This window comes from Schistocerca nitens, chromosome 2 (assembly GCF_023898315.1).
Source record: "Schistocerca nitens isolate TAMUIC-IGC-003100 chromosome 2, iqSchNite1.1, whole genome shotgun sequence".
Taxonomy (NCBI): domain Eukaryota; kingdom Metazoa; phylum Arthropoda; class Insecta; order Orthoptera; family Acrididae; genus Schistocerca; species Schistocerca nitens.
In genome coordinates this window covers 341,142,336-341,154,925 of record NC_064615.1, presented here as the reverse complement: position 1 = coordinate 341,154,925, position 12,590 = coordinate 341,142,336, and the positions used below count along the sequence as shown (strand labels likewise).

At 37.4% G+C, this 12,590-nt stretch overlaps 1 protein-coding gene across 1 annotated transcript in view; it reads left to right on the top strand.

Moving 5' to 3' along the window:
- Window positions 1-12,590, top strand: part of LOC126236142 (BRO1 domain-containing protein BROX-like) — a 122,809-nt gene that overhangs the window by 64,002 nt on the left and 46,217 nt on the right. The window contains exons 4-6 of the mRNA XM_049945224.1: window positions 1,030-1,208; window positions 6,396-6,565; window positions 10,323-10,404. Of these exons, the coding sequence (XP_049801181.1) occupies window positions 1,030-1,208; window positions 6,396-6,565; window positions 10,323-10,404 (431 nt within the window). The remainder of the gene's footprint in view (window positions 1-1,029; window positions 1,209-6,395; window positions 6,566-10,322; window positions 10,405-12,590) is intronic.

Genomic DNA, 12,590 nt, shown 5'->3' with positions numbered 1-12,590 from the left:
GCTTTGGTTCAGGTTTCAGCAATTTCAACAGCACTGATTGTACCCGCATCTCACGGGTAAGTGATCATGAACAATGATGAATGTATTAGCTGTAGAAACACTTTGGCACAGTAACCAGTGTTATGAAGTACTTTTACTTAAAACCTAGTAATTACAGTCGCATACACTGCTCTGGGTGGTGTCTGTAAATTTCCTTGTTTAGAAGTCAATGTGTGACCCCTCTGAAATAGTTGAGGACATAAATGCTGTAACTAAAGAAAAAAATATCCATCACTATGCATCCACTGCAATTGGTGATGTATATTTGTAGCTTGAAGCAATATTCCAGAACTAAATTCTGCTAATGTAGTCTGGCCACATTTTCTTTAATTAGCCATTTTCCCATTGTGGTGTGTTCGTTCACTGTTGAAAAATGCACTTTCCCATATGTCATTGTTGATTGCCATCACTATGTGATCATACTTTTTACTGTGGTAAGTGGGCTATATCTCCTTTCCTTGTATCCTCCTCATCTAGTTGCATTAAACATTTATTTCTAAGTCTTCTCATATCCCCAGCATTTATCAACAGGACTCCCATAAAACAGCTACTTGTATATAAAATTAAATGGAATTATATCAGACTTTACATGTTCCACATTGTGAAAAAAATTGAAAACAGAAAATATGTCTCGGCACCAATTTCATACCTTTCCTCTCAGTGAATACCTGATTCTTTTCACTTCCTCACTTCATGGGTTGTGAATTGTTGAATGTGGCTGTAGCTTCAAATTAAAATGTAGGTATTGCCTCTGTTCTTTACTGTTCCTGCCTCAGTACTTCTTTTTTTTCCTTCGGGAAAAAATACCTGATTTTAGTCTTTGGTTGTGGAGATATCTTGCTAATTCCTTCATTTGTTGATCTTGTGTTCTTTACACGGTAAGTCCCATAGTGCTCAGAGCCATTTGAGCCATCTTTACATGGGAGAAGTAATACTAGTGTTTTTCTTGGGAAAATTATAGACAATGCTTTGGTTTTATTTGTATTTCAGCATCACCATGGAAGAAGCAAAGGAAGTGCACAAATGCCTAAGGAAAGCTGCTGGCATATTCAGGTTTATTCAATCCCAGTATTTGCCTCAGTTACCAGGGAAACAGCTTGAGGGTGGTGATCTTGATCCACGTGTCCTGTCTGCTTACTTGACACAATGCACTGCAGAAGCACAAGAAGGTAAGTTGAAACTGAACACTTAAGCCCATTCAACTTATTAAATAAGAATCAGTTTGGTTTTAGTAAACATCATATAATGAACACTACACTAATTAGGGTAAATGATGATGTGAACTGTAGACTACTGAGAGATCACAGTATTGACATTATTAAACTTTAGCAAAAAAATTTATGCAACCAGTTTAACATACTGCTGATAAAGATGCAACATGCAAAATTTTCAGATAGTGTACTGAACTCTTTTTGGGAGGAGGGCAGGTAACATTGAGAAATAGACAACAGCATCAGTAGTTCTATAAGGAGTAGTTTTCGACCTGCAGTTGTTATTCTTGTATGTTGATGATATATTGTTGGTTGTGTCCACCTGTATGTGCTAGTGACCTCCGACTTTACTTAAACACCTGGCCTGAACAAATCAATGTTGCTATCACCCGCGAGAATGACGGCCCATCTTCATTGGCCCCATCTTCATTGTTTAGATAGACTGAAAACTAAGTGCAGAGAAGTCTCAAATAATTATAGGAACTCACTAGAACTTAATCGGCAGTAAAATCTTTAAATACTTGTGCCTATTTCTTTTTGTCAGTTACCCAATACTATAACAGAAAATAAGTCCAGACATGAGTATAACTTTGGATGAACATCTCAGTGGAGCTGGGGAAAAAAAGAAGAAAAAAAAAAAGAACTGTCACTATGTGCAGAATAACTCTTGCATGTCTTTATGCTTATAAGGAATTCTGGAATGTATTTGTACAGGATGTGAAATAGAAATGTTGCTTCACTTATTTTAGTGAACCTGTACTATTGTAATGCAGTGTACCACAGCACAAGTAATGAATACTTGTGTGTGTTACACCTTTTATATCTGCCTGTCTGATCGTATAGTCCTCACACAGACATTTGAATGGCCGTGACCAGACCCTCTTTTATCAGCTTCATAATGTGACACCCCTTAGTGCCTTATGTCACAAATCAAATATTTATCTTCTCATTCTATTTGCAACTCAGGAAGTAATGTGTGTAGTATTTGTGATGTACCAATCTGTAAAACAAAAACATCCCCAAATTCCTCCTTCATTCCTGGTATCTTCCTCTTGTACAAGCTTCCGTGCACCCTAACCACAATTCAGTGCCTACATTCAATAAAAACCTGAAGCACTTTCTTTTAAAATCTCCTTGATTACATCCCCACCAAATAAGTAAATAAATTACGTAAAAAGAAGAGGTCATTACTCCATTACTCTCTGTCAGACAGTGCAAACACTCTCCCTTCCATTGCCCTTTTCCTTTCACTCACTCACATCATCTTAGCTTTCCCCCCCTGTATTCCACTACTTCCCTTAGTCTCTCAAATCACTCTCTTCCTTCTCTTTACTTCATGTCCTTTGTTGCCATGGCTCACAATATAAATCTGCTTGCCTGTAAATTGGCTCTGTTATTCTACTCTTCATGAACAAATATAAACTATTGTTTTTTGTTATAGTTATTAGTGTTTCTTGGTATTTCTGTCATTACTGTTTCTAAGTATGAAGTTCCATACTAAATATAAAACCTTTGTAACACAAGTGCCACAATGACTGTAATGATAAAATGTGAAGAACATCTACATCTACATCTACATACTGCGCAATCCACCATATGGTGCGTGGTGGAGGGTACCTCGTACCACAACTAGCATCTTCTCTCCCTGTTCCACTCCCAACCAGAACGAGGGAAAAATGACTGCCTATACGCCTCTGTACGAGCCCTAATCTCTCTTATCTTATCTTTGTGGTCTTTCCATGAAATATAAGTTGGCGGCAGTAAAGTTGTACTGCAGTCAGCCTCAAATGCTGGTTCTCTAAATTTCCTCAGTAGCGATTCACGAAAAGAACGCCTCCTTTCCTCCAGAGACTCCCACCCGAGTTCCTGAAGCATTTCTGTATTACTCGCGTGATGATGAAACCTACCAGTAACAAATATAGCAGCCCGCCTCTGAATTGCTTCTATGTCCTCCGTCAATCCGACCTGATAGGGATCCCAAGCGCTCGAGCAGTACTCAAGAATAGGTCGTATTAGTGTTTTATAAGCGGTCTCCTTTACAGATGAACCACATCTTCCCAAAATTCTACCAATCAACCAAAGACGACTATCCGCCTTCCCTCCAACTGCCATTACATGCTTGTCCCACTTCATATCGCTCTGCAATGTTACGCCCAAATATTTAATCGATGTGACTGTGTCAAACGCTGCACTACTAATGGAGTATTCGAACATTACGGGATTCTTTTTCCTATTCATCTGCATTAATTTACATTTATCTGTATTTAGAGTTAGCTGCCATTCTTTACACCAATCACAAATCCTGTCCAAGTCATCTTGTATCTTCCTACAGTCACTCAACGATGACACCTTCCCGTGACACCTTCCCGCACACCACAGCATCATCAGCAAACAGCCGCACATTGCTATCCACCCTATCCAAAAGGTCATTTATGTAGATAGAAAACAACAGCGGACCTACCGCACTTCCCTGGTGTACTCCAAATGATACCCTCACCTCCGATGAACACTCACCATCGAGGACAACATATTGGGTTCTATTACTTAAGAAGTCTTCGAGCCATTCACATATTTGGGAACCAATTCCATATGCTCGTACCTTAGTTAGGAGTCTGCAGTGGGGCACCAAGTCAAATGCTTTCCGGAAGTCAAGGAATATGGTATCCATCTGATACCCTTCATCCATGGTTCTCAAGATATGTGAAAAAAGGGCGAGTTGCATTTCGCAGGAGCTATGCTTCCTAAAGCCATGCTGATGCATGGACAGCAACTTCTCTGTCTCAGGGAAATTCATTATATTCGAACTGAGAATATGTTCGAGAATCCTGCAACAAACCGATGTTAAGGATACTGGTCTGTAATTTTGAGGATCCGTCCTTCTAACAAGTGGTTAGTTGTAAGAGTGGGTCAAGTAGTATCAATAGTGGGTCAAATGGCAGTGTGTGACATCTCTTTTGTTATACTCTTTCAGTGTTACAGATCATAAATCTGATTAACATTGTGGGTTTTCATAGGTGGTAACCATTTCTTTAATAATATATTTGTTTTTGGGGCACAGAACATGATTTTCTAAAAAGTATCTGCCTATTGTTTCACCTTTAATTGTAGGAGACATCATCAGTGGTTGTGGAGATAGGCATTTAAAATCTCCAGCATTGACTGCTTTGAGGGGGGGAGGGAAGAAAAGTATTTCTAAACTCTTTGCAGGTACTGATTAGCAAGAACATATTTAATATTAGTTGGTCATTCACATTTGTGCAAAACTTCTGTGTCATCTGAAAACTGTAAGCACCATAAACTGACCTGTAGTGGGTTTTGATGATAATTTTGCAGATAAATTAGCACTATTTGCTTTACATTAAACCAAGTACCATAATTTGTCCAGTTTGAAACCTTCTTTTTTACCTGTTGCAGGTCTTCTTATGTTAATTTCTGTTTTCAGTATACCTTCTTAAGATTTGTAAATGAAAAAATAACAGTCAACTCAAGATCACAGACAATTATTCTGTAGGCAGCATTCATCATATCGGGTGAAAAAGTCAGTAAACGATTTCAGCGAGTTCTGGGATAAATTAATACACATTAGCATATCAATAAAAATGTCAGATTTGTAAAGAATTTTGTAGCTAATGTCGTGGCATCTCTTCATCATCATGAGTGATTTATATCCCCATCCAGCCATCCTGATTTAAAATTTCTGATGGTTGCCAGGAAAGTTCCCATATGAAGGTCATGGCTGATTTCCTTTGTCCTCCTTATCCAACTGAAGTTAATGGACCAGAAAGGTGCAACTTTCCTTCCACCTCTTTTAATTTATAGTACTTTCATTATTGAGTTGGTTAGTGAACTCAGGTGTGTGAGGGCAAGGTGAAAAGCTCGGCAGCTCACACTTTGATACCATTAATATCAGCAAAAGTTTTTTTTTTTTTTTGTTCTATTCGGTGAGTAATTTAGTGGGCCAGTTAGGATGTGATGGGTGCCTGAGTGCTCATCAAGCCAAAAATATGAGTGTGTGCAGCTCTGTGAACATTGTCATCTTGGAAGATGGTAGTGTTCACAGCATCATAAAGAAATAGAAGGAAGGACAGCATTTGGTCACTGAACACATCGAAATAAAAAACATAATAGCTCATGTTATGGTAACCTAAATGATTATACCGAAGTCATTGTGTGGAGGACGCAGGACAAAGACTACACTCTCCACACCATGCAAATTAAACAGCACATTGGGATGCTGGGGCACTCAACGCAGTGCATCATTTGAAAAGAGGAAATTGTGGCTCATTGGACCGCACTATCTCCCGTCAGCTAGCTACTGTCCAGTTTCTGTATTGTTTGGCCCATTGATAACCTGAAGCTTTATTTGCAACTGTGAGCGGTGGCCTTCTGTGGGGTACCTGTTTCTAAACGCCCGTGCATGCAGTTCCCTTCGCAGTGCTCTTTCAGATACTGGTTGAGATGGACCTGCATTCCTGCATTCACTGACAGCAGCAATTCCTATCATGTTTGAAATGGTGATTGTCATTGACAAGACATGGCACTCATCTCCAGTCTGTGTCAGTTGGTATCTTTTTATAACCACTAACCTTATTCTTTGTCACATTTCTATATGTGCTACACAGTTCTTTGTAAATGCATTGGACTGTCCACATTGATGTACAAACAAATGTGACAACTTCATAGCCCCTTTGTGCTATTCTGTAATGTTTTCATGTCGACCCATCTTACTCCACTGATCCTGTACAACGAACAGGCACATACACACTACTTCAGTGCCATGGCTTAAGTCAGAATTGGTAGGTCAAATGGCCACGTGGTACCAGTTCTACATACCTCAGTGTACTCTTTTATGGAGGTGACTAAATGTTCAGTAAGCTTATGTAAGAAGAGATGTAGATAAAAAAGGAAAATGCTGCTGTCCACAAAAGGTGCTTTGGCAATGAGAAAATTGGGTGATTCAAAGTCAAAATTAAAAGCAGATGGTATAAAAAGAGAACTTTTAAAGTTCAATCATGAAACCAAAACTGTTCATCTTGCGCTGGTATTATGCCTCAGATGCGTTTAAAGAATGGTACGTAAAGGTAATTGTTCTCTTAGTCTATAATATTTATATTTCACTTGGTTTCTGATCAATCCTCTCAACAGTCACAGTTGCAAGGGCAGTGGAACTGAAACACAATCCAAGCTTAATATCTGCTTTATCGAATGAGACATCCAAAATGTTTGCTGATGCTGCAACGGTATTAGCTACAGTTGAGCAAGCAAAGCAGTGGGTGCTCTACCTGAAGATTAAGGCAGCTTTCTATGAAGCTTATGTAAGTAAAATGTCATATAAATTCTTGTTTTCATTGTTGTATTGTCTGCGTCGAAACACACACACACACACACACACACACACACACACACACACACACACACAGTGCATGTGTGTTCTCAACTACTCATTATCCACAGGAGGAAGTATGTGATGGTGTTCAGAGGAAGAAACTCACTCAGCTTCCTTAGTAGATTTTCCTTTCCTATCTTTTCATGTCCATTACACTGTTCTCTTTAATACCAGGGGAAGGAGCATTTGATTTCAAAAACATGATACTCAATTCCAGCTACTTTGTGTTGCAACAATTGAAACTCAGTCCAGTCACTTTACCTTGCTGTCATGATACACTTGAGTAATTATTATAAATTAACTATTTTATTATACTAAACATTTGCATGTTAGTTAATCACTAGCACCATTTACTGACTGTGAGTAGGACATAGTCTAACTTTTGCACATGTTAGTAGTACCTATGTATGTAGTAACATCATCATTTTTATTCGTATCAGAAACACTGTGTTAAATGGTATGTTTTGGCCTTCAGCATTCTTTCCTTTCTCAGACGTTATGTCTGGTTAAAAATGGAAAGTGACGCAGACCTTAATCAAACATCACTTCCTTTTAACTGTACGGTATATGTTACATTGCATTTAGGAACTTTCGGGTAATTGAACATGTATCAATAATTACAGATTTCTGTAGTTGTATATATAAGTTTGGATGTAGCTGTATTGCATTGAAGTACTGGTGGATATTGTGTGGTATGACTCCTGTAGTTGATAGTATAATTGGTATAATGTCAATTTTATCCTGATGCCACATATCCTTGACTTCTTCAGCCAGTTGGATGTATTTTTCAATTTTTTCTCCTGTTTTCTTCTGTATATTTGTTGTATTGGGTATGGCTATTTCGATTAGTTGTGTTAATTTCTTCTTTTTATTGGTGAGTATGATGTCAGGTTTGTTATGTGGTGTTGTTTTATCTGTTATAATGGTTCTGTTCCAGTATAATTTGTATTCATCATTCTCCAGTACATTTTGTGGTGCATACTTGTATGTAGGAACGTGTTGTTTTATAAGTTTATGTTGTAAGGCAAGCTGTTGATGTATTATTTTTGCGACATTGTCATGTCTTCTGGGGTATTCTGTATTTGCTAGTATTGTACATCCGCTTGTGATGTGATCTACTGTTTCTATTTGTTGTTTGGAAAGTCTGCATTTATCTGTTGTGGTATTGGGATCTTCAATAACATGCTTGCTGTAATATCTGGTGTTTATTGTTTGATCCTGTATTGCAATCATGAATCCTTCCATCTCACTGTATATATTGTCTTTTCTTAGCCATGTGTTGGATGCATCTTGATCGATGTGTGGCTGTGTTAGATGATACGGGTGTTTGCCATGTAGTATTTTCTTTTTCCAATTTACTTTCTTTGTATCTGTTAATGTTATGTGATCTAAAGGGTTGTAGAAGTGGTTATGAAATTGCAATGGTGTAGCCGATGTATTTATATGAGTGATTGCTTTGTGTATTTTGCTAGTTTCTGCTCGTTCTATAAAGAATTATCATTATTATTATTATTATTATTATTATTATTTACACTGCTGAGCCAAAATGTTGTGACCACTGCTCATCAAGTGCCTGCCACCTGATGGCACATGATGTGGAAAGGAAAATATATAAGTGTAGGAGAGAGAAAAGTGGAGTCATTGTACCCAAGATGAGGCTACAAATGAATTTATTCATTTGTGGCCTCATGAATAAATTCACTGACCTAAGCAATCTTGAAAAAGGTCATGGCACCTGCCCCATGTAGCACTACTGCACCAACCCCCAGAAGCCAGTGTGCATATCAGTACATTAATATTAGGACACACAAATGTGTACATACATTCATAAGACTGCACAAATCAATCATACCTAACTATAGGAACTGCTGTTGCACTTACAATGAAAATCTACAATCCTAGATTTTTATGTCTTCTCAATCTAAAACTACATTTCTTCTCATTATTTTATATGGAAATGTCATGGCTCATTTGTCATCGAGTGACACAATCTATTAATGATGCCTTAATGTCCTTATATGTCACTCTTTATTCACTCAAATGATTTTCTGCCTAATGGCCAAGATTTTCTGCTTCACTACAGTCATCAGATACCCACCTCACTCTCATTATGCAACAATGTTCTGCCTCTCCAAAATTATAAAAATCACTGTAATACTGTTATGTAGGAAGCATGCCATTTCCCAAAGAACAAATGATCAAGATTTTCGGACTCGCTCATGTGCCTTTTAAATCATGGAAGGTTACCACATGGAAGTGCTCATTTATCAGCTGGTTGCTAGTGATGACTGAATGCCACATGGACAAAAATGTAATCACAATCTCTTTTGAAACATTCTCCATAACCCTTTTATTTGTATAAGAACAGTTCTCTTTTTTTCTGTCTCCTTCCCAGTTCATCATTTTCCCTGTGTTTTTATTTCTCCCTTTTCTTTTTAGCTCTGTACCTTACATCTTTGTCCATCATCTTTCCCCTTGTTAGTCTAACTCTAAAGTTTGAATCTTAGCCCAGGAATGAAATTTTCACTCTGCTTAAGAGTGTGTTCTTTTGTGATACTTCCCAGGTGAACTATTTAGACACAGTTCTCAGCCAGCCCTCACGTACTCAATACTAACCAGTCTACAATCTACAGTCAGCACTGCCTTTAAAAGGCAAGAATATCAAATTATGGTCTGGGTTTGTCTCTTCACTAGTTTCGAATGCCACCCATTTGTCCATTGTTGTGTCTATAAATTTTTCTTGTGCATTACATCTTTCGTGTCCCTGGTATTGGCGTGACTTTTTCTTTCCTACAGCACCAGTGATGCACTCTTTTCTTTTTCCTGTTACCCATCTTAATCATGATTCACCTCTGTTTTTAAATCATGTCTGTCAGTCCTGCTCCAGTTGTTCTTGTTATGGCAGCTGAGAGAAGATGGGTCCTCTTCTGTCACAAAGATTGCTAATAATAATTTGTGAATGTCATATTTAGCTAATTCTGTCAGTATGTTTTCTTTTCTAAAAGTGATCTAATATTCACCTTCATTTTCTGTCTTGTATTGTTGTTTGCAATACTTTCATATTTTGCTCTTCTTATGTTTCTTGTTAATCAGCAGTGCTGATTGTGGCAACATCTCCCTTTTGCTCATTTTATAACAAAAATCAATTAGTAATTATTTAATCAAACAAGGCAGCAAGGAAAGAAGAAATGCTACAAGTAGCTACATACGTGTTATAGTAACTCATGTAATGGAAAATCCAGGATGAAATGTAACAATATTATGAGAAGGAAAGGTGCTACTCATCATATAGTGAAGATTCTGAGTCACAGATAGGCACAACATAACAAAAGACTCTCACAATTATAGATTTTGACCATTAAGGCCTTTGTCAAAAATACACACACACACACACACACACACACACACACGCACACGCACACGTGTGTATATGTCTGTCTATTGTTGATGAAGGCCTTAACGACCGAAAGCTATAATTGTGACAGTCTTTTTCTTGTGCCTATCTGCGACTCAGCATCCCCGCTATATGCTGAGTAGCAACTTTCCTTCTCATAATATTGTTATAGTAACTCATGTATTCAGTTATTCCTCAATTGTCTTAACAAAGGTACATGGGCTTTCAGTTATGCCACAAATAGTAATGGAAACATTTAGTTGAATTGTTAATGTTCTGTTTACTCTTTCAGGCATACACTTTTTGTGGAGAAAATCTCTTGTCACAAGACAAGTGTGGAGAAGCTGTAAGGGGCTTACAGGAGGGTCAAACCAGTAAGTATTATTATTTCAACTGCACCTGACCAGAATGGTGTAATAAATAAAAGGATATAGTCACATGTTTGACTCATTTCTATGACTGGAATTGTAAGATAATAGCAGTATTTTCAGGTAACAGTTAATACAAAGAATATGTGTATTAACATGATTCACGTTGTCCTTCACACTTCACACAGTGTAGACCGGGAACTGTCTGCTAGGCATGCCTGATGTAAAACTGACTGGGCACGGCCTGTGCTGCCTGAGTTGTTGTTGTTCCGCCAGCAGAGGGCGCAGCCGAATTCTCGCGTGCCCTCTGGTGGACGGATCTTTACTTGCAGCAACTACTGTCCGTGATGCGCCGTTCCGATGTGCGCCTCCCGTGATCTTCCTGGTGGCTACTGCAATATGATGTTGGAAAATGCTCTAACCCAAGAGCACTGTAATTTATTACTCAACTAATGCACACTATACTGGCATTTTAAGTACTGGTGCTGTAGAGAGGTGCAAATAATGTGGATTATTTCAAGATGGATACTTTCACCAGCATCAATTCACACATCTAAGTTCGCACCTCTGCAGTCTCTCTTTTCGATTACCACTGAAATAGTCTAAATTGATTGATATATTAACTCTCCTTTGAACAGAGTGATATTTACCTCTTCTTTCTTGAAGAAAAGGAAACACCATCCATAATCATGATAAAGAATACAGTACAATGCGATCATAAATAATGTTGCAGCTATATTCGAAGATTGCAGGCTGCGGTGTATCCAGGTATCATTTCCAGGATGAGTAATTTAGAAATGAAAGAAATTGCCTCCCTTTCCAGAAGATATGTTGTAAAAAAAACTTTTACACAAATACACATAGGTGCCCAACACACATTCACCATGTTCACCCAGAATCATGGACGGGAAGAGACAGATACTTGAAGAGTGAAAAATTTGATATTGGCTTAAAGAAACTTTAGATTACAGATATATGGTCATCTTTCTTTTCATGCATGCCTCTTTTTGGTGCAGGCATGTTTTATGTTGCATCTTTGCCCCGCACAGTGTTCCGATAATGATTGAACAACATATACTTGATCATGATTACTGGATGACATTATTCAGCAGTGGTAGATTTTACAAACAACATAAATAATCAAATTTCATATGAAAGTACGTCTTAAACTACTTTTGGCCCAGCTGGGGATCAAATCCCTTTATTTGTGGCTAAGTTTATATCTTATTTATCCCCCTGCACATGTCAGCTTTATTTATATTACAGTTAATTTTCATGAAATTTACAAAACTTTAAATGCTCAGTTTCTAAGAGATCATCACTCAACAAAGGGCATATTTGAATTATAATCTTTTGCTCCATAGGAAAAGTGCATCTTCATGTGCATTTGTTTAAAAAGTTCAATGCCGCAATGGAGCAGCTATAAAGTTCCAATCAAGGTATATAGACCACATTGTCCATCACGTATTTTAGAGTCCAAAAGGCCATCCCTTATCATCGACGCCACGCCTAGAGCTCACCATATTCCAGGTAAACCCATAAATTACATACTTTAATTCCTCCTTTGTAGTAAAATTCAGCATCCAACACCACTACAAAGGCATTTTAGGTACACCATAATTTGATCATTGTTTCACATGAGTGTGTATTCCTAATTTAACACATGCTAAACATATTCTATGTGGAAATTTTTTGTAAGATCCCTTTTTATTTCACATATGTTAAACACCCTTTTCATATACTCTTTTCCTTAGTTGTCTTGTACAAGTGTGTAAAATTTTACATGATTTAAAGAAATTAAAATATGACATAATTGCTCCTTACAACTACACATAAATGTAATTTTAATATTAGCTGACAAACAATATCTAATACATTTCATTTATGAACAAGTGTATACATGACTTTGTTGCATCATTTTGATATTTGCATAACAATATTTAGATACAAGTGAATAATGCTTAAGAAGTCATTTTCGCCTTCTAAATTCATAGGGAAACATTTCTGTGACATGCTATTTCATATTAATTCTCATTGTTTATAAATCACTTATATTTACAACTTTTATGATGAGCTATTATTCCCTTTCACTTTTAAACTCTTGGCATAATCTTTGTTTACACAAATAAATTGCAAAACATGTTACAAGTCAGGACTGAAAAAAAAAAGTATGCAATTTGATGATATGCATG